The 20,466-nt window shown below is 45.0% G+C and overlaps 2 protein-coding genes across 2 annotated transcripts; both read left to right on the top strand.

The window, feature by feature from the left end:
- The first annotated feature begins 2,784 nt into the window (after positions 1-2,784).
- LOC123001971 (small integral membrane protein 10-like protein 2A) lies at positions 2,785-19,790 on the top strand. The gene is made up of 2 exons (XM_044390221.3): positions 2,785-3,046; positions 17,985-19,790. Exons 1-2 carry the CDS (start codon positions 2,861-2,863, stop codon positions 18,003-18,005), a joined length of 207 nt encoding a protein of 68 aa, XP_044246156.1. The 5' UTR covers positions 2,785-2,860; the 3' UTR covers positions 18,006-19,790.
- Positions 18,065-19,790, top strand: FAM220A (family with sequence similarity 220 member A). The gene has a single exon (XM_026516288.4). The coding sequence runs from the start codon at positions 18,065-18,067 to the stop codon at positions 18,860-18,862; it is 798 nt and encodes a 265-aa protein (XP_026372073.2). The 3' UTR covers positions 18,863-19,790.
- Positions 19,791-20,466: the final 676 nt, after the last annotated feature.

The raw sequence follows: 20,466 nt of genomic DNA, 5'->3' as shown, positions 1-20,466 counted from the left end.
GCTCCCCCTGCTTGTGCTCGCTTGCTCTTTCTCTCTCTGACAAATAAATAAAATCTTTAAAATAAAAATTAAAAAAAATAAAAATGCCTCATTGCCTCAATGGCATTTAGAGAAAAAGAAATGAGTAACCAGGAAGGAGATATATATATATATAATCTCGCATCCCTGCAGCCCATCTGGTCTTTCAACATACTTCTAATAAACAGCCCTGCCAAATCTCCACCAGTGAAAATCTTCGCAGGCCTAAAAATAAATTCAGCTGATCTTGAAACCTGTTCACAGATTGTCAGACTGATTTTGTGTCTTTGGCAAATTTTCCACTGAAGACTCTAGCCTTCAAAAATCTTTAAATTATTTTTCTAAATACTGTATAAAGAAGTGTTCGTTTTGCTTTTTGGGGAGGATCGCTCGAATGACGATGATAATTCAGCAGTACGTGTTCTGCATCAAGACAGCATCCACTGAGCGCTGAGAGGAAAAAATAGCATACAAAAAAAAGGGAAGGAGCTTTTTATAGCAGCAATAAATGTGGCAAAATCTAATGCTGCAAAAATAAGGGGAACTGAAGATTTGTGCACATACTTTGAAAAATATTATTTTACTAACAACAAAATGAGTCAAAAGCTAAAAACCCTGAAATAACTATTTAAAATGGTCTTGGCCTGAAACACGATGGCTAGTAAATACAATATTATGAGCATCAAAAAGTACAATTCTTCCTTTTTTTTTTCAAGATTAAAAAAAAATTTTTTTTAAGTAATCTCATCCAAGGTGGGGCTTGAATTCACAACCCTGAGATCAAGAGTCCCATGCTCCACCAACTGAGCTGACCAAGCGCCCCCCCAAAAAGTACAATTCTTCTTACACAGTCGATATTTAAAGAAAAATGATAATGGTAAATAATAGTCATAATGACAATACTGGAAGTGTTCTCTGTGATTTAAAATCTTTGGATTATAGATGAGTAAAGTGAAAAAAAATTTTTAAATGATCTTGAATGTGAATTTCTTTCAGGGCAGAGAATTTTACTTTATTTTATTTCATTTATTTGTTTTTAATTTTTAAATAAAGATTTTATTTATTTATTTGTCAGAGAGAGAGAGAGTGAGCACAAGCAGGGGGAGCAGCAGTCAGAGGGAGAAACAGGCTCCCCACGGAGAAAGGAGCCCAAGGTGGGACTCCATTCCAGGACCCCAGGATCATGATCTGAGCAGAAGGCAGAGGCTTAACCAACTGAGCCACCCAGGTGCTCCTGGATGACTTTTTTTAAGATTTTTTTTTTTTATTCGACAGAGATAGAAACAGCCAGCGAGAGAGGGAACACAAGCAGGGGGAGTGGGAGAGGAAGAAGCAGGCTCATAGCGGAGAAGCCTGATGTGGGGCTCGATCCTATAACGCCGGGATCACGCCCTGAGCGGAAGGCAGACGCCCAACCGCTGTGCCACCCAGGCGCCCCCTGAATGACTTTTTTTTTTTTTTTAAAGATGTATTTATTTATTTGAGAGAGAGAGAGAGCACCAGAAGGAGGGGCAGGGGGAGAGGAAGAGAAACTCCAGCAGACTTGGCATTCACCAGGGAGTGCATGGGCCTGAATCTCACAAACCCGAGACCACGACCGGAGACCAGGACCCAGGGGAAACCAAGAGTCAGACGAGCTACCAACTGGGCCACCCAAGGCGCCCCTTAAATGACTTCTAAAAGTGATTATTACTGCAAACCCATTTTAGGGCAAAGCATTTTTACATTCAAATTTTCACACTTTCTTAAAGGACTTAGGATTTGCATTTAATTTTATCAATGAAACTCTTTTTTCCTCACCTGTACCAAATTCCCAGACTTTCACTGGTGGGCAGTAGTAGACGTGAAATGCTTTGTCTGAGACTAGAAATAAGGTATCTACCTTCACGCCACGCAAATCGTTGACAGAAATCTATATGCCGAAGTAGGAACGTAAAAATTCATTGTAAAAAAAAAAACACAACCCAAAACACGGAATATTAGAAGTTTTGGAAGTTTCAGTATTTTTGTTTTTTTCATTAGCGTATCAATTAATACCATAATTATTAAAGATTATATTTCATATAAGTCAACACTGAACAACAATGGCTGGAGTCCTGAAACATCTACATGGCTAGCATGTTTTGCCCCTTGGCCCCAGGAAGCGTCCCTTTGTTTGCTTTTTATAATTGTGGTTAGATACACATAACATAAAACTTGCTGTTTTAACAGTTTTAATTTTGATTGATTTATTTAGGTGCAAAAATGTAATTTTATTAAAGCACGGGGACAGGACCCGTGGGCAGAAAGAGCTGCCTATTTTAACAATTTTTAAATGTACAGTTCCCCGTTATTAAATAGGACATTCACATTGTACAATCTAATTCAAATTCACAGTTCCCCTTCTCGTTTGTTTTAATTTTCCGGCTTACCATTAGGGGGCAGACAGAGACAACGCATCCGCTGCTCTGCGGGAGCATCCCGCTCTGCGGGAGCATCCCGCCCCGCCTCGCCCACGCATGCGCATCTCACCTGCGGAAGGTGACAAGGGGAGGGGTAGGTGGCGGGACAGAGGTGCGCAGGCGCGGCGCGGGCATTGTGACGTCAAGCCGCACGGCCGGGCTTGGAACAGGCAGCGGCTCGCAGAGGCGCTTTCCCGAGTGTGACGCGCGGACTCTCCTCCCCGCCGCCCGCCCGCCCCCGACCTCGCCGCCGCCTCCCTCGCTCCCTCAGCGCGCCGAGCGCGGCCCAGCGGCCGGGGCGGAGGCCCGGGGGCGACGCGGCGCCGAGAGGGCGGGCGGGCTTCGGGGCGCCGGGCAGCCGGGGTCCGCGGCGGGTCGGTGCGCGGCGGGCGCCGGTCTATATGGCGGCGGCTCTGTCGGGCCTGGCTGTCCGCCTTTCGCGCTCGGCCGCCGCCCGCTCTTATGGGGTCTTCTGCAAGGGGCTGACCCGCACGCTGCTCATCTTTTTCGACCTGGCCTGGCGGCTGCGCATCAACTTCCCCTACCTCTACATCGTGGCTTCCATGATGCTCAACGTACGCCTGCAGGTGAGTGAGCCGCGCCCGCCCTGCCCCTTTCCCCGGTCCCTCTCCCCCGACCTTCCCCGAGCGCCGGTCCGCCCAGTGCGGTCCGGCCCATCCCGCCCGGGACGGCGAGGATGCTGACAGGAGCTGCCAAGCTGGATGCTGAGTGTATGCCAGGCAGCGTGCATTTCTTCTGCAACCCCACGGGAGGAAAACCCGCTGAGGTTATTGTTGTCCCCGTTCTGCAAACGAGGCTGGGGGCGGGGTGGAGCGGCTTGCCCCGGCAGAGAGCCTACAGCTGGGGCGTGGGGTCCGCGGGGATGGTGGATGCTGGCACCGGTGGGAAAGCCCTGAAGAGGAAGTTTTGCCCAGAAAATTATTACATGGTTGGGTTTGCGAGATGGGTTTGTGGTTGACTTTGCTAGTTCCCAAACTTTACAAAGCTTTTCAACAAATTTTTTTTGAAACTTAAAATGGGTTAGTGTTTTGATGGATGCATTTTATTTATCTTGGAGTGGAAGTGGGGTGAGGCTGAAGATGAGGGAAAATGATATGGAAGAGGCAGAGATGCAAAAGGTTTCAGAGCCCCGAAACTATTCAGATGTGAGAAAGTAGATACAACCAGCACCTTGGAGATCACCTTTGCTGTAAATGACATTCCTTCATCCCTTGAATTATAGATGCCTTTTTTTTTTTTAAGTGAGATGAAAAGTTGTCAGATGGAGAATTTCCCTTTATAAGTGTATCATAGATGGCCAAATGCTGAGCTCCTGTTGGATTCTATTTACACATCTTGGAGTGCTTGGCACAGGCTTTGACACAGGAGGGACAGGTTCCTGCCCTCCCCGAGCTAGCGGGTTGACAGTACTTGTGTTGCTCCCTGGTGTGCAAAATGAGGAAGCCTGAGTGCTAAGACCAGGCCTCTTGAGATCATGCAGGTGTTGTCCTTTTTGTCCCCTCTGGTTTGGTTGTATCAGGATGGAATTGTCTCTGCGCCTCGACCCTTAGGTTTTTTGGTGCCTGTCACTGGTGATGGCAGGCTACGTAAAACCAATTCTTGATCAAAATTGTGTTAAGGTGAGATGAGAGGAATCTGCCTTTCTATTTTAAGATCAAAATTGGGATACTTCTAATGTGAACAAGGGCTTCTGGCATCCCTAAGTTAAGGTACCAGACTGGAAGAGTGGAAAACTGAAATATCTTTCCAGTAGGTGGTATGAACGAGTCAGAGGTGATGGGTATGGGGGTTGGGGGAAGCCAGAAAACCTGTGCTCTAGCCAGTTGCCACTAGCCAATGGTTGTTTGCCAGATCTAGTGATTTTTCAAGAGAAATTGGAAATACTGATTTTTAGATACCAAATTAACTCAAGTTTTAAGAAAGTAAACTGTAGCCAAAGCAAGTCTGTAGGCTGTATTTGACTCCCCCCGCCATCCTACTTTGGAACTTTTTGTCTAGAATTGCATTAATGCTTTGCCAGTCACATGTAGAATTACAAGAACTACTGTAAGAGTGGGGCGCCTGGGTGGCTCAGTCGTTAAGCATCTGCCTTCGGCTCAGGTCATGATCCCAGGGCTCTGGGATCGAGCCCCACGTTGGGCTCCCTGCTCAGCGGGAAGCCTGCTTCTCTGTCTCCCACTCCCCCTGCTTGTGTTCCCTCTCTCACTGTCTTTCTGTCAAATAAATAAATAAAATCTTTTAAAAAAAGAACTACTGTAAGAGAAAACCTAGTACATAATGTTAAAAATTACCGTGTTTTGAAAAAAAAATTACCGTTGTCATACGTCCATTTAACTATGTATGACTACCCTCTGGTCCAAACTACCGTTATCGCTCACCTGGACCATCTGTTTCCACCATTCAGTAGAGGTCTTTTTTTTTTTTTTTTTTTTTAAACATAGGTGTCATTTCCCACAAAACAACAGAATAAAACTGCTTCTCATTGCAGACAGAATACACTTCACATATTTTTATTCTGCAGATCTGGCTTTTGTTTACCTCTCTTAACATCTCACTTGGGTTGCTTCTTGGTTATTGTTCTTTCTCACAGTTTCCTTACTACTCTCTGCATATCTGCCCCTGGGCATTTGCATAAGCTGTTCTTCCTTTGGTTCAGTCCTTTGGTACAGTCTCACACTTCAGTTCTGATTTCAGAGAGGACTTGCATGATCACCATATCCGTATGATCTTGCACTTCTGCTCTCTTCATTGCAAGAGTACCGAAGGCTGGCTTGTTCCACAGGCAATAAGGAATAAAGGACTCCATTTCTAATGTGATGCTTAGGGTTTCCACATCTCACAGTTGTTTGTAGTTGTTTGAGTATCTCAGGAACTGTTATTCAAGTACAAATTTCATAACAGGAATTTGCATCGTAATGACTGAGGGTAGATGCATTTGGGAGGAGGGAAATTAGCTTTATTTGGAGTGGTTTGGGCAGTCAGAAGGGCTCAGTGCGCACCAATCCCAAAAGCCTGTGATGAGTGACTTGGTGTACTTGACGTGGGGTAACAGTCCAGGTGCAGCACAGCTGTAGAGAAGCCCAGAGCTGAGCTGTAGGAGTAGCGTGTGGGCTTGTTCAGTCAGGTCGGGTGAGGTGGGGGCGGGGGAGGCACAAAGTGGTCACCAGGTACGTTGGGGGCGGGCCGGCTAAGAACTGTGTGAGGATCTCTAGGTTGGATTTCGGGCTTGATCCAGTGTGCGGCGGCAGTCATTTCCTCTGCTGAGGCGGGGAGAGGGTGGGAGCAGGGTATCTCTCTTCTTCACTGTGATAGTTAAGCTGCTACTTGAAATGCCCCTGCAGGGTTAGAGTTTCTGTTCATTTGTGGAAAATCACTAATTAAATTAACCAGATTTAAGGGTTTAATTACTCTGGCCTCTTGTAAACGGAAGTGCCGTGGGAAATAGAATCTGAGCAAGAGGACAGCTGCGGTCGCTGCCTTTTTACTCACCCCTCTGTGTCCCCAGTCTCTTCGTGGTGGCTGCTGGAATAAAGGATGCTGTGTCCCACATGTTTACATAGGACCCCTGCATCATTTGTTTGTAGACCTTTTCAGGCAGTTGATACCTCTTTAATATGCATATGCAAGATGATTAAATAAGAAAATAGGTGGAAAAGGGCTTTATAAACCTAGGAGCTTTATCATTTTAAAAGATTGTAAGCTTAAGAAAAAAATAAATTCAAAAATTTTCGGAAAAAAAATATTGTTTGCAAGCAAGCCTTAATCTGCTAGAGTCATTAGCATCCTACTTATACAGAATTAAATACAAGGAGTAGAAAAATGAGAATTTATATGAAATACTAAATTAAAATTAGTGGGACGTCTGGGTGGCTCGGTGGGTTAAGTGTCTGCCCTCGGCTCAGGTCATGATCCCAGGGGCCTGGGATTGAGTCCAGCATGGGGCTCCTTGCTCAGCAGTAAGCCTTCTTCTCCCTCTGCCTGCCACTTCCCATCCTTGTACTCTCTCTCTGGCAAATAAATAAAATCTTAAAAAAAAAATAGTAAAAGCAAGATGGTGGATTGTACTGAGAACCTATGTAACCGGTTATGCCTCCAACTTTTCAGTTATGCCACCTGTGGGAAGAATCAAATATCTTAGGCCCAGGTCACCTAGATTTATAACAATTAAAAGAGAAGGCCTCAGGGTGCCTGGGTGGCTCAGTTGGTTAAGTGTCTCACTCTTGATTTTAGCTCAGGTCATGATCTCAGGGTTGTAAGATTAAGCCCCCCCCCCCCCATGCTGGGTATGTAGCCTACTTAAGGTCCTCTCTCTCTCCCTTTGCCCCTCCCCCCAAAAAGAAGAACACCTCAAAAAATTAGAGAAAAGACATGGTGAAAGTGGATGATAGTTGTCACACTGAGCGATGTCCTTGTCTTCCGTGGCATGGGCAACGCTGCCCGGTGGTGACCAGGCCCAGGAAGCTTCCTTTGGCTCCTCCCTCTGTGAGGCCCCTCCCCTCTGCTTCTGACTGCTCTATCATAGTCTGCTTTCTGATAGACTCTCTAAGTCCACAACTCCCTGTCTTTCCGTGTTCGCCTGTCACCTGAAAATCTCTATTCGTTCATTCCAATCAGGTAGAAGAGTTCAGGAGTGTAGGTGGGGTGGGAGAGCTGGCTGCCGTTCTAAATAGAGCAGGTGGGCTTCATTGATTAGGTGGCGTGTGAACAAAATCTGAAGTCAGCGGTGAGGGCTTTAACCTTGGGGCTGGGGAGATGTCTGGGTTAGAAGAGTATCTTATTTTGTGCAGAGAAGACCCTACAGCTGGTGCAAGCCTGGTATGTTCCAGAACAACATGAAGAAGGTGGCAGAAGATTCAGACTGAGAGGTTTAGGAACATTGAAAGGACTTTGGCTTTGACTCAGATTGCATGATCTTATGTCTGAACAATTCATAAAGTAGTAAAGATCCCAAGATCTTAGTTGCAGGGTCAAGTGCAGCTTGAAATGAGTTTTATTCTGTTGCTCGATTGGGGGGAAATTAGAGATTATTAAGAAAATGTTGTAAAAGCTTATAAGCGGGGTGCCTGGGTGGCTCAGTCGTTAGGTGTCTGCCTTCAGCTCAGGGCGTGATCCCGGCGTTGTGGGATCGAGCCCCACATCAGGCTCCTCCACTAGGAGCCTGCTTCTTCCTCTCCACTCCCCCTGCTTGTGTTCCCTCTCTCGCTGGCTGTCTCTCTCTGTCAAATAAATAAATAAAATCTTTAAAAAATAAAAAAAAATAAAAGCTTATAAGCTTTGTGAAATCCTAATGAGTCAAGTCAAAAGCGTCAGCCTAGTGAAGAGTTTGTTCTGGCTTCTGAGATGAGTTAAATTGCATACTTTGAGGTGATAAGTACCAAACGTGCAGGAAACATAAAAACACTGGGGAATCTTTCCATTCAAGTGAACTTTTGAAAAATTTTCAACCTATGTAAATAGGTTGAAGTTTAAAAAATTTTCATCCTGCATAAAATTTGAAAGAATTGTATCCTTGAGTTAGGTTTTTTTTTTTTTTAAGTCTTACACAAAGTCCTGTAATGGGTCAAGCAGATACTAAAATGTGTTAGATCAATGTGTACTAATGTTAAAAGATACCAACCACATATAAAGTGAAGAAAAGTGAGGTGTCTGGGTGCCTCAGTCGGTCAGGCGTCTGCCTTTGGCTCAGGTCATGATCCCGTGTCCTCGGATCAAGCCCTGCATGGGGCTCTCTGCTCTGTGGGGAATCTGCTTTCCCTCTGCCTGCTGCTCCCCCTGCTTGTGTGTGTGCGCTCTCTCGGTCAAATACATAAATAAAGTCTTGGGGAAAAAAAGTGAAGGAAAGTAAGGTTAAAAACTGTTTTTTCATAAATGTGTTTGTTGGAGGTCGTCTGGGTGGCTCAGTGGTTAAGCGTCTGCCTTCGGCTCAGGGCATGATCCCAGGGTCCTGGGATCGAGCCGGCATAGGGCTCCCTGCTCAGCGAGGAGCCTGCTTCTCCCTCTGCCTCTGCTGGCCACTCCCCCTTGTTTGTGCTATCACACTCTTGTGCTCTCTCAAATAAATAAATAAAATCTTAAAAAAAAAATGTGTTTGTCTGTACCTGGGGGGAGTAGCCCTAACTCAGGAGAGAGCCTAGGCATTACTTCTCAAATGATCTGTGGAGAAGGACTCATGGTTCTTTACTTCCACAGACAGAGCAGCTTATGAACGACAGACATTTATTTCCCACAGTTCTGGAGGCTGGAAAGTCCTAGATCAAGGCACCCACATAGTCAAGCCCTCGTGAGAGTCCAGATTCCTAGCAGGTGCCTTCTTGCTTGTCCTCTCATAGTCGAAGGGGTCGGGGTCTCTGTGGGGCCGCTTTGTAAGAACACTAATCCCATTCGTGAAGGCTCTACTCTCATGACCTACACACTTCCCAGAAGCTTCACCTCCTTAATACCACCATCTTCAGGTTAGAGTTTCCGCATATGAATTGGGGGGACATTCAGACCATAGCACCTTCTGTTAGTTTGTTAGGGCTGATAAAAATGAATTGCTTTCACATGGAAAAGGGCAGCATTTGCTTGAGATTCTCCTTCTCCCCTCCCCCATTCACTGGCGTGCACCTGTGTTCTCTCTCTCTCTCTCTCTCTCTTGAATAAATCCTTGATTAAAAAAAAAAGTTCCATGCTCTTCCCACTAAGCCAGCCAGGCACCCTTCTGAGTGTTCTTTTTTTTTTTTTTTTTAAGATTTTATTTATTTATTCGACAGAGATAGAGACAGCCAGCGAGAGAGGGAACACAAGCAGGGGGAGTGGGAGAGGAAGAAGCAGGTTCATAGCGGAGGAGCCTGATGTGGGGCTCCATCCCAGATCACGGGGATCACGCCCTGAGCCGAAGGCAGACGCTTAACCGCTGTGCCACCCAGGCGCCCCTAGAGTGTTCTTAATTCTGTTCTTATATGATCACAGTAACAAACTGGGGGACGGGGGAACATGGGACGGTGGCTCCTACCTTTGTGAAGACTTTGGCTTGTAGTCTGAGTGAAGTGGGAGATATTTCACTGAGATGGGACTTAATGTGATTTACTTTTTTGAAGGATTATTTTTTTAAAGCTTTATTGGAATATTCAAATATACACAAAAATAGAGTAGTATAATGAACCATATATATATGTATGTGTATATATACACACATATCTATATTTCCATCACCCCTTTTCAGTAAGGATCAACTCTTTGCTAATCTTGTTTGATCTCTTTCCTCAAGCCTATGCCATCTTCATCTCCTCACCCCACACTGAAGTATTTTTAACAAAATTCAAACCAGGATGGATCACTTTTTTGGTTTTTTTTTACTTTTTACTCTGAAATGATTTGACTTAGAGAAAGCTTGCAAAAATAGTGCAGAGAGCTCCCATAGGCCCTTTACCCACCTTCTACGGCCAGAGGCTAACTCTGCCACAGCACAGTTAAAAACTCAGAGATGAACAATGGTCCGATACATTGGGGTTTCACCAGGTTTTCCCACTGTTTCCTTTTCCTGCATTTAGTTGCCCCGTGTCCTCCAGTCTATGACACTTCCACAGCCTCTTCTTGTCTTTTATATCCATCAGTTGGGCATTCAGGCTGTTCTCACTTTTGGCTATTACGAGTGAGTAATGCTGCTAGGAGCATTCACGTATAAGGTTTGTATGGACATGATTTCATTTCTCTTGGATATAGGAGTGGAATTGCTAAGTCATATGGTAATCTTGTGTTTAACCATTTCGGAAGGATCACTGTTACTGCACTTCGGAGTTGAGGGTGGAAGCAGGCAGACTCTGGGGAGTGGGGAGGGAGGGACACCGTGGTGACTCCTGATCAGGGCCCCAGCAGGGGAGATGCTGGAAGTGGTTGGCTTGTGGGTGTATATTGTTGTTTGAGCCAACACGCCTTCTTTACGTACTTACGTGGTATGTCAGAGAAAGACTGGTTCACATTTCTTTTTTTGTGTGTGAACTACCCATATTCTTTACCCATTTTTCTGTTGATTGTTGATGGTCTTAATTTCTTAGAACCTTATATCTGTTAGGTAACAGTTGAAAAGTGGTTTATTTTTATTTTTTTAGTTATTATGTTTTGACTTTGCTTATGGTCTATATTTGACATACTGAACTTCCTTAATTTTTAAAAAAATCTTGTTTGTTTCTTTCTTTTAAGTAATCTCTGCACCCAACATGGGGCTTGAACTCTCAACCCTGAAATCAAGAGTGGCATGTTCTACTGACTGAGGCAGCCAGGCACCCCTGATGTTTATTTTTATGTAGTCAAATTTAACAATCTTTTTTGACTTTAGGTTTGCCCTAGTTAGAAGGCCTTCCCAGGGGTGGCTGGGTGGTTCAGTCAGTTAAGCGTCTGCCTTCGGGTCTGGTTGTGATCCTGGCGTCCTGGGATTGAGTCCCGAATCCAGCTCCCTGCTCGGTTGGGAGTCTGCTTCTCCTCTAACTCGGCCGCTCCCCCTGCTTGTGCGCATGCTGTCTCTCTCTCTCTCTCTCTGGCAAATAAATAAATAAAATCTTAAAAAAGGGGGGGGGGCTTCCCAACTCTTAGGCTACGAGGAATTCCACCCTATTTTATCCTGGTTTAAGAAAAGGTATGTGTGTGTGTTTATGAATCTCCTGTGATATGTATCCAAATTGCACTGCCGTGAAACCATGTGAATGACATTTTTGTCTATGAGTGTATGTTAACTAGAAAGTAGGCTTCAGGAAGAGCCCTGTTTGTCCTAACACCAGTGCCTGGCCCAGGGTAGGAGCTCAGTGAACACTTCCTGATTGAATCTGTAGCAGAAAATCGTAGGAGTAGAGTCCTGAAGGAAAACTTATTCGCATTTGTAAATAATTTTAAAAGTTAAAATGCTCTGCATTCACTGTCGGCCACTGCAGCCTGGGCCTCGGCTTCTCCTCCACGGAAACACGCGGTCTGTTGAGGCCACTGCCATGTTGCCATCCAGTGGTCACTCCTGCGTCTTCTGCTTCACAGAACCCCCAGCCCCATTTTGTGGTTCGTTCCCTAAAATGCTCTTGATGATGATGATGGTAGCTGCTGTTTATGGAACTGGTCAGAGAGGATGCCAGGTGTTCACACAGTGAGTTCCCACAGCACGCTGAGGACAGAGGATGGCCTGAAGACAGCCCACGTCTGAGCGCACCTTTAGCAGGCAGGTGAGAGAAGGAGGAAACAGGGTGGTGGCTAGCAGGAGTTGCACAACTGGCTTTTTAAGGGCAGGTTTGATTCGGATGTGCTGAATGATTGGTCATAGGAACTCAGCACTCTTAGTGTTTCCTGTGGTTATGATTCAGCTGAATGTGGAGGTGACTGAGTTGTTCCTGTTTCTCATCCTCTGAGCTGGGTAGCACCCCCTTTTTTTTAAGTCTTATTATTTTTTTAAATTTTGTTTTGTATTTCCTTAAGTAATCTCAACACCCAGCATGGGGCTTGAACTCACGATCCCGAGATCAGGAGTTACATACATGCTCTATGGACTGCGCCAGCCAGGTGCCCTATGCTGGGCAGCAATGTGAGGAATGTATTTTGGTCACCTCCTCAGTCTGATTGTTTTCATCATGAGCACAGTGATGTATACTGATGGTCACATCTGGAAGCTCTGGAAGCCAGGCGAGGTCCACATGGGCCTGGAGCCTGTTTGCAACCCATTGTGAGGCAGGACCCCACTCTAAGCGCATTGTTTTCCCAACCCTCCTCTTTGAGCTATGTCTTCTTCCCAGCCCCCTTTGGGAATAGCCTTGCCAGCTGGCTTTCAGAAGCATAGAGGCCAGGTTATTTTTAGTTTACAGAGCAGTGTATCCAGACTGTCGGGTCCCTGAGGCCATTAATAGCTCAGGTTGGAGAAGGTAAGGTGACAGCAGTCCAAGAGGTTGCAGCTGCCTAATTGGGTCAGGCCTATTGTCATGCAGCAGGTCAGCTGCCTCCAGCAGGCCGGGATTTTTGTGGAGGATGATTTCTCCTGTCTGCACCGGAGATCATGGACACACCCAGATAATCTTGTTTCCCTTGCACATCACCCCTCTGGTTTTGGTGTTCCATTTTCAATCTTTCTTACCTTTGGGGGGGGGGGTGGTATGGGGTGAGGAAGTACATTCAGGAACTTACTCCCAGCACTGCACTTTATTTTTTCTGAATCTTAGTGTCTTGAACTTCAAAATAGACTCCTTCCTTTACTCTGATGGTCTCGTGTTGGTGGATAAGTTTGTTTGCCAGAGCTTATGCTGCTTATTATTTTGTAGGCTTAACCCCCGGGGGGTGGGGGTCGAGATGAGATTTCTAGGGCTAAGGACAGTTAATTATATAATTGGGTACAATGTAATGTACCTATGTATGTAGTAGAGTGAGAATAAGTTATTAAAATATTTCACAAAGACACCACATGATTTCACTTATATGTGGAATCTAAAAAACAGAACAAACGAACAAACCAAAAAAAGAAACAGACCAATAAATACAGAGAACAGACTGATGGGTGCCAGACGGGGGTTGTGGGAGGATGGGAAAAATGGCTGAAGGGGAGTGGAAGGTACAGGCAGGCGATCAGTTGCGGAATGAATAAGTCAGGGGCGAGGAAGGTACAGCATATATTATGGTAGTGTTGTATGGTGACAGGTGGTAGCTACGCTTGTGAGGAGAGCATCATGTACAGGGTGGCAGAGGCACTTTGTTGTACATTTGACACTAATCTATAGTGTGTCAACTATACCTCAGTAAAAAATATTTCACTTGTTTAGAAATTATTTGAAAATTATTTCTGGCTCTCAAAATGTGAGTAATGTGTGTGTCTAGTATCAGAAGTTTTGATTGGCTAGTTGAGGGATCAGAGCCACAATGTTTTCACTGACCTGAAGTATTTTTGTCAAGAGATTAGATACATAATTTACTACTGAATTTGCTTAAGAACTAGATCTTCAGTAAACAACGAAATCTAACATTACTAAATACATAATCAGCGGTAACTTAGCTAAAGTGTTTTAACACAATTCTGGAAATACTTCATCTTTCTGAACAGCACTAAGGCCTTGTATGAGGACATACTTAAAGTAGTTAGAAACTACTTTTCTTGGGGCGCCTGGGTGGCACAGCGGTTGAGCGTCTGCCTTCGGCTCAGGGCGTGATCCTGGTGCTATGGGATCGAGCCCCACATCAGGCTCCTCCGCTATGAGCCTGCTTCTTCCTCTCCCACTCCCTCTGCCTGTGTTCCCTCTCTCGCTGCCTGTCTCTCTCTGTCAAATAAATAAATAAAATCTTTAAAAAAGAAAGAAAGAAGCAAAGAAACAAACTAATTTTCCTGAGAGTTGGCACCTATTAAGTGATGTTTTTCTTCAGAATTTTTTATTTTATTATTTTTTTAAAGATTCTTAAAAATTTGTGAGAGAGAGAGCATGAGCAGGGCGAGGGGCAGAGGGAGAGGAAAAGCAGACTCCCTGCTGAGTAGGGAAGCCTGCCCGTGGGGCTCAATCCCCACATGCTGCCTGGGATCATGACCTGAGCCATCTAGGTGCCCTTAAGAATTTTTTTTAATATCTATTTTAATATGTATTAAAAATATATTTGAGGGCATGCTCGCGCAGGCTCACTCATATAAATAAAATCTAAAAAATATATACATACACATACACATATGCATATATATGTATATATATATACTTGAGAATGCTTCCATTTCAGGAAAATGTTCATTCTTAGTACATTTCGAATCAGTAAAATAAATGGAAGGTTTGAAAGAATGTGCTTTGGAAAGTTAACTTGAAAGAACTGTCCAGAGAAGTTGACTAGATTTTGACGGAGTAAATTTTGAAAGTACATTTGACCCTTGAACGATGGTAGGAGTTAGGACCGCTGTGCAGTTGAAAATCCATGTATAAATTTTGACTCCCCAAAAACCTAACTTACCAATAACAGTCAATTAACATATATATATGTATATTTTTTTAAAGGTTTTATTTATTTATTTGATAGAGACAGCCAGCGAGAGAGGGAACACAAGCAGGGGGAGTGGAGAGGAAGAAGCAGGCTCCCAGCAGAGGAGCCCGATGTGGGGCTGGATCCCAGAACCCCAGGATCACGCCCTGAGCCAAAGGCAGACGCTTAATGACTGAACCACCCAGGCGCCCCATCAATTAACATATATTTTGTGTCATATGCTGTATACTTAGAAAAAGTAATCTAGAGAAAAGAGTGTTATAAGGAAGAGAAAATATTTTACAGGACTGTACTGTATTTGTTGAAAAAGACCTGCATATAAGTGGACCCGTGCAATTCAAACCTGGGTTTTCAAGGGTCAGCTGTCTTGAATTATAGCCGGAATCCACGCTTACAAGATTGCACCTCTTAAAAGTTCTCATCACGAGAAAAAAAAATGTAATGTGTGGTGATGGATGTCGACTCGTGGTGATCATTTGGCAGTATATACAGATATTGACCCATCATGTTGTACACCCGAAACTAATGTAGTGTTAGTTATAGCTCGGTTTTTAAAAAATTGCATCTTACATTTGTGTACTGCTTTATACTGTTCAAATACATTTTTATCAGTTCTGTAGTTTTTATCATATTTCATATTTTATCGTATTTCTGTCGGTAGGAAGTTTTGAGAGTGTCCTACGGATATACAGAGATGTATGTATTTATAAACTATATATTTTGCTCCACCAAAATATGGTATATATTGTAAAACTTAGAAAAAGTTAAAAAGGGGGGCGCCTGGGTGGCGCAGTCGTTAGGCGTCTGCCTTCGGCTCAGGGCGTGATCCCGGCGTTGTGGGATCGAGCCCCACATCAGGCTCCTCCGCTATGAGCCTGCTTCTTCCTCTCCCACTCCCCCTGCTTGTGTTCCCTCTCTCGCTGGCTGTCTCTATCTCTGTCGAATAAATAAATAAAATCTTAAAAAAAAAAGAAAAAGTTACAAAGGGAATGGGATAAAACGAACGAGGCAGAGATCTGGTATTTTCCCCCTACTCCTTGAGGTGGGGTCACCCTGTTGAGCGACTGCTGGACTAGAAGATCGTATGAAGTTTAGAGTTGATTTGGAGCTGAGTAGGTTGTGCAGGAAACACATCTGACTGCCCTGTTTTTTGAAGCACAGGATGCTCTTAGCGTCTGTGACACGGAGTTTCTCGAGGTGCTTTGAATCTTCCTCCTTGGTGGCTGTGGGGTCCTCGCTAGATCTTGGAGATCCTGGCCTTCTGTACCTTACCATCTTCTCTTTTTTATCCACCTCCCCAAAGGTGGCGACTTCAGAATCTAGTCCCCAGCTCTGACATCACTCTTGAGCTAACAACTTTATTAATAATCCAGATGTTTGCCCAGTTCTCCCAAACTCTGTGTGTCCCCATCTGAGCTGTTTGACGTCCCTCCAGACCTGTTGCTCCTCTCTATTCCCCGTTCGTGATGCCTTCATTACCCAGAAGTGAAAGCCAGAGAAACCTGTGGTCCTCTCCCTTTCTACATCCGTCAGCCACCAAGTGGAAAAATATTTTCTCTCTCCTCTTCACCCACAGCCTCCACCCCTTCCCTGCGCTATTGGAATAGCCTCCTCATTGTCTGCTGTGATTCCTTTCCAGTCTAGCCACCACACCGCAGCCAAGGAATTAATCGGAAATGCAGATCTGGCCAATGTCTCCCGGCCAAACGTCCCTCAGTGGCTCTGCATCGCCTGCTGATGGAGGCCACGCTCCTTACTCCACGACCAGCGCCTCTCGTGAGCCCTGGTTGGCTTTGCGCCCCTCCCTTTGCTCTTTTTGCTTCTGCTTCAGCCTCTGATAATTGTTTATTTTCTTCCCAGTGTATTCTCTTTACATTTTTAAAAAATGTAACACACACACTTACCTAGCTAGTTCCCCTGGTTAGAGAAACTGCAGCTTCCTGCCCCCCATTTCTCTGTCCCCATAGCCAAGCCTCTCAGCTACAGCTGGTTCTCCTTGTGCGTATTTCTCTGGCTCTGAATTGCATGCTTGTTGCTCCCTGACTCTGCGCTCTTGGGCGTCGTCTTTGTCTTCCTCTGGGAGACCAGCTGTCCTCTCTCAGGCTTCTGCCTCACGTCCCACATTTCCATCCCTCCTTTCTCCCAGCAGAGTAGTGTGTTCTCGTTAGAGTGCTCTTCCTTAGGCTGGCCTCTTAGAAAAATTGCTAAATACAGTTTATGTATTTCTTTATTTTTCATGTATTAATGCTCTGGGCTTATGGTTTTTTTTTTAAAGGAACATGGGTTAACATTTTTTTTTAACTCATCAATTAATGAGGAAACTAGTGAGATGTTATAATCAGTTTAAAGGAGAATTTAGACAAAACATGCACACATATGTAATCAGGAACGCCAAAGTGAAGTACAAATGGATGTAAAAACTGGTCCATATCCACAGGATAATAATCAATTGCATTCCTCTGAACAAAATTTTTAATTTCTTTGGATAAGAAATCTTTTGCCTTCCTGTCACATTTTTTACAACTCAGAGTCATAAAGCAGCTCAGACAGGTGCAGGGCCCCGTAAACTTAGGTAACCCAAGGATGCACTGGACAGCACGCCACGTCAGCTTGTTGTTTGCCCATCTGAAGGCCCTTTCACAGCCTTTCCTGACACATCTTCGCCATTGGGGGTCATAGTGATGTCAAGGAGAGATGAATCTTGGTCACAGAAAAAGGCTGGTCCCATTAGGGTTGCAGGTGCAGCAAGAGTGTTAACCATATGGGCCACCTTGAGTTTGCTCTTGAACAACCGCTGAGGTCACATATCAACTTCTGTCCCGAAGTTTTCACACAGAATCTCGGACTGAGCTAGTCGGAGAGTAGGGAGGTAAGCCCAGGAAACTTTCTCCACCATGTTTTCACTTGTAGTACCTATAAATTCGGGTGAATTCTTCTCTTATCAAGGCTCCAAAGTTTGCTGAGGTTCCTGACCTGCCAGCCAGTGATCTTCCTTACCACCTTGAGGCTGAGATGTTGTAGGCCAGGACCCCTCCACGCTGGTTTTTCCTGGAGGGCGTTGTGGCCATTAGATCTGTAGATAATGTTGACCTTGATTCCTTAAAAGTGGCTTGTCATGCTTGAGTCACTGAGAATCATTCTCAAATAGGACACATCAGGTAGGGCCTTGGTTTGCACAACTGAGTCATCCAGTTACGCGTCCTGATTAAAGAGAGGACAGATTTTTATTGAACCCACAGAAATAACTAAATAGCTGTGAAAAGGACAAAGCCTAAGAGTGAGTGTGTGTGTGTGTGTGTGTGTGTGTGTGTGTTAAGTATTTTTAGGAAACACTGCATTAGTAAAGTACTGTTTTTTTTTTTTTTAAATGTTCTTTTTGTTGTGATCTCTAATTGGTAGGTTGTCATCCTGTTTTCTTTCAAAATGTAGGAATCCTTGTACCAGAGACTGTTAAAGAGATCTTCACATTTGTTAGGAAGTACTTGGTATGTGTGGCTCTTTTAAGGCTCCGTCTTCATAATAATACTTTAATTTGATTATCTCTTCCAGGTTCATATTGAGATCCACTGAAGGCCTTCCACTTACTGACAGGAGTGTCATCAGGCTCACCACGTCGGAGGATACACAGCATGAGGGACAGAGTGGGGGCTCCGGGCACCTGCCTCGGGAAGGTGCAGGGGGCCAGCAAGGACTCAGACAGGCTTCTGTATGGATTTGAAAGAGCACAGCGGGAGAGGCCTTGCGCGACAGATACGCCTTCCTCCTCCTGGACGCGCACACCTGCGGCCGATGTGGCTGGAAATTCACGAAAGGAGGAGTTATCAATGGAAATGAAAAATGCTCTGAGTGAGGCCAGCCTCTTGCTTCACAGCAGCAACAGTGCGCTTCCACGTTGGAAAGAATCATTACGAAGAAATTCAGCTTCCGCAGTGGGTCAGAGCAAGACTGTGCGTGTGTTCCGTGCGCCCACAGAAGAGCATTTTGCTGGGGTGTCCTGCGGAGTGGGGGAAGCTCTGGTGAGGGACTGGCTGGGAGGAGGGCCCAGGGCCACCGACAGCCGCAGAGGATGGTGCCACACAGGAGAGCCTTGGGCGTCAGGACTGCCGTGCCCTCAGAAACGGTCAGAAACGGGGGTTTCTGAGGAGCAACCGCCAAGTGCTCTTCTAGAGGGGCTGGGCTTTGAGTTGGAACTGTGTGGCCTGCATTTCGTCCTGTCTGCACTGCTGCACGCACGCCCTGAAGTTTTCCTGAATGATGAGACAAAATGTGTTTTCCTTGGCCCCGCAGAGCCCCTGTTTTCAGAGCAAATGGTAGAATACACGAAAATGCTTTCAAGTGTAAAAAGCACCTCAAACGATCTGCAGATAATACTGGGGTTACTGGCTCTACCAGCTTTTGAAATAGCAAAGCCGTTGCGCCATAGTTAAGGAGCAAGCAGAACAATAAAGATAGTGAGATTAATTTTAAAAGTTGTCTTAGAATGATTTCTTTCATGCTGAGTCTGGATGCGAACAGAAGTTCCTGCTTCAGTTTGTATGATCAGACAAACTTTAAGTGGAATTTAAACTCATGGGAAGTTGGTTTGTGTGACAGGAGATTTTTGAACATGTTTTAACTTGTGCTTGAAAGACATTCAGTATTGGGATACCATTTCAAGGAGAACATTCATAGACCCTGTAAATGTCAGGTTCAGCGTAAAGATTTAACAACATTCTTTATATGTCTTCAACGCTCATTCTAAAGGGCTCCCGTCCCAGATACTGTCTCCTCAGACTGATCATCGGGTAGGAGTGGCCGTTTGTTCAAGTCAGCCCTTCCCTACTTGCTCTCGGCCCTGCCACCATTTCTGCATTCTGTAGAATAATTTCGGTCTGCAGCAAATTTGATTTCTTTTCTCACATCCCATTCCTTCCCCTTGAAATGTGGTTTAAATGGAGGCCCTATGGTGAAAGTTGCAATATTCAGTGTCCTTTTAGTATAATCCTTTCTCAAGCTAGGAGCCCTAGCTGTGTCACCAGAAATAGAAACGACCTCGAGACCACCTGCGGTAGCTCAGTCAGGGGGAGACAGACCTCGTATCGCCCCCGTAGAAAGTTTCCGGTTTCCAGGAGCAGACGTATCTCTCACACTAACATTTTTGCTGAGGTAACCCCTCTGGTGGTTGAGAACTCCGGTGAAGGTCCCTTCAGAGCATGAGTCTTTCAGGAGTCCCAAAGTAAGACTTAACCATTTTGGGGGTGACTGGTTGCTTCTCTCCGTTTGTGTGCTGACTTACTTGCCATGTGCTGTTTTAGTGTTTGGGGAAAACGAAAAATAAAACGTGTTGTTTAGCATAATAAATGTCTTCTTTTACGTGCGTCGTCTCAGTTCACCTTGTCTTTTATCAGCGCTGTCTTCCTCATACTGAAAAGTCTTTTAGCACCGGTCCAAGTAGGCTGCTGACGGAGAAGACCGGACGCAGAGCTTGAAAGACAACCCTCGAAGCCAGGTCGGAACTCTGCTCTCACTTTCCTCCCAGGACATAGTGAGAACGTGTTGTGATCCTCTGGGGCGGCCCTCACGGTGATCATGGCCGGTGCGAAGGACGCTGTCCTGGTTGGGCAGTGAGAGCCCTGCTTAGTGGGCTCTCTGTTTGGGGTCACTGAGGGATGGTGAGGTGAGAACCCGGAATTGTTTAAAAATGGGAACTGTTTTCTTGTCCAGCCCCCATCTCCCCCCCCCCCCACTGCCGCTTCTTTGTTTTAAACTAAGTCTACTCCTTTGGGAAAAAATTTTCTGTGACCCATCGACTGTTTTACTCTGTTTTGTAAATTGCAAGAACAGAAATTTTCAACCAGTTGCAAAGAGCAAATATGGAATTCTCTATTTAGTATCCAGTGCTAAATAAATTTGGAATGTCTTCATGTGGTTATATTAGAATAAGTTGTGTTTTTCTTGAATGGGGGAATGTTCACAATAACAACTTTTTTCTTTAATTTTTTAATACATGGGGCACCTGGATGGCTCAGTCAATTAAGCCTCTGCCTTTAGC

This window comes from Ursus arctos, unplaced genomic scaffold (assembly GCF_023065955.2).
Source record: "Ursus arctos isolate Adak ecotype North America unplaced genomic scaffold, UrsArc2.0 scaffold_2, whole genome shotgun sequence".
In the NCBI taxonomy this organism is placed as follows: Eukaryota; Metazoa; Chordata; class Mammalia; order Carnivora; family Ursidae; genus Ursus; species Ursus arctos.
The sequence above is the reverse complement of the archived record's forward strand: the minus strand, read 5'-3'. Positions and strand labels throughout refer to the sequence as shown.

Excerpts from the sequence above, each read along its gene's own strand:
- LOC123001971 (XM_044390221.3), top strand. The coding sequence starts at position 2,861 with ATGGCGGCGGCTCTGTCGGGCCTGGCTGTCCGCCTTTCGCGCTCGGCC. Across the intron at positions 3,047-17,984 it reads TGCTCAACGTACGCCTGCAG|GTTCATATTGAGATCCACTG; the intron begins GTGAGTGAGCCG and ends TATCTCTTCCAG.
- FAM220A (XM_026516288.4), top strand. The coding sequence starts at position 18,065 with ATGAGGGACAGAGTGGGGGCTCCGGGCACCTGCCTCGGGAAGGTGCAG.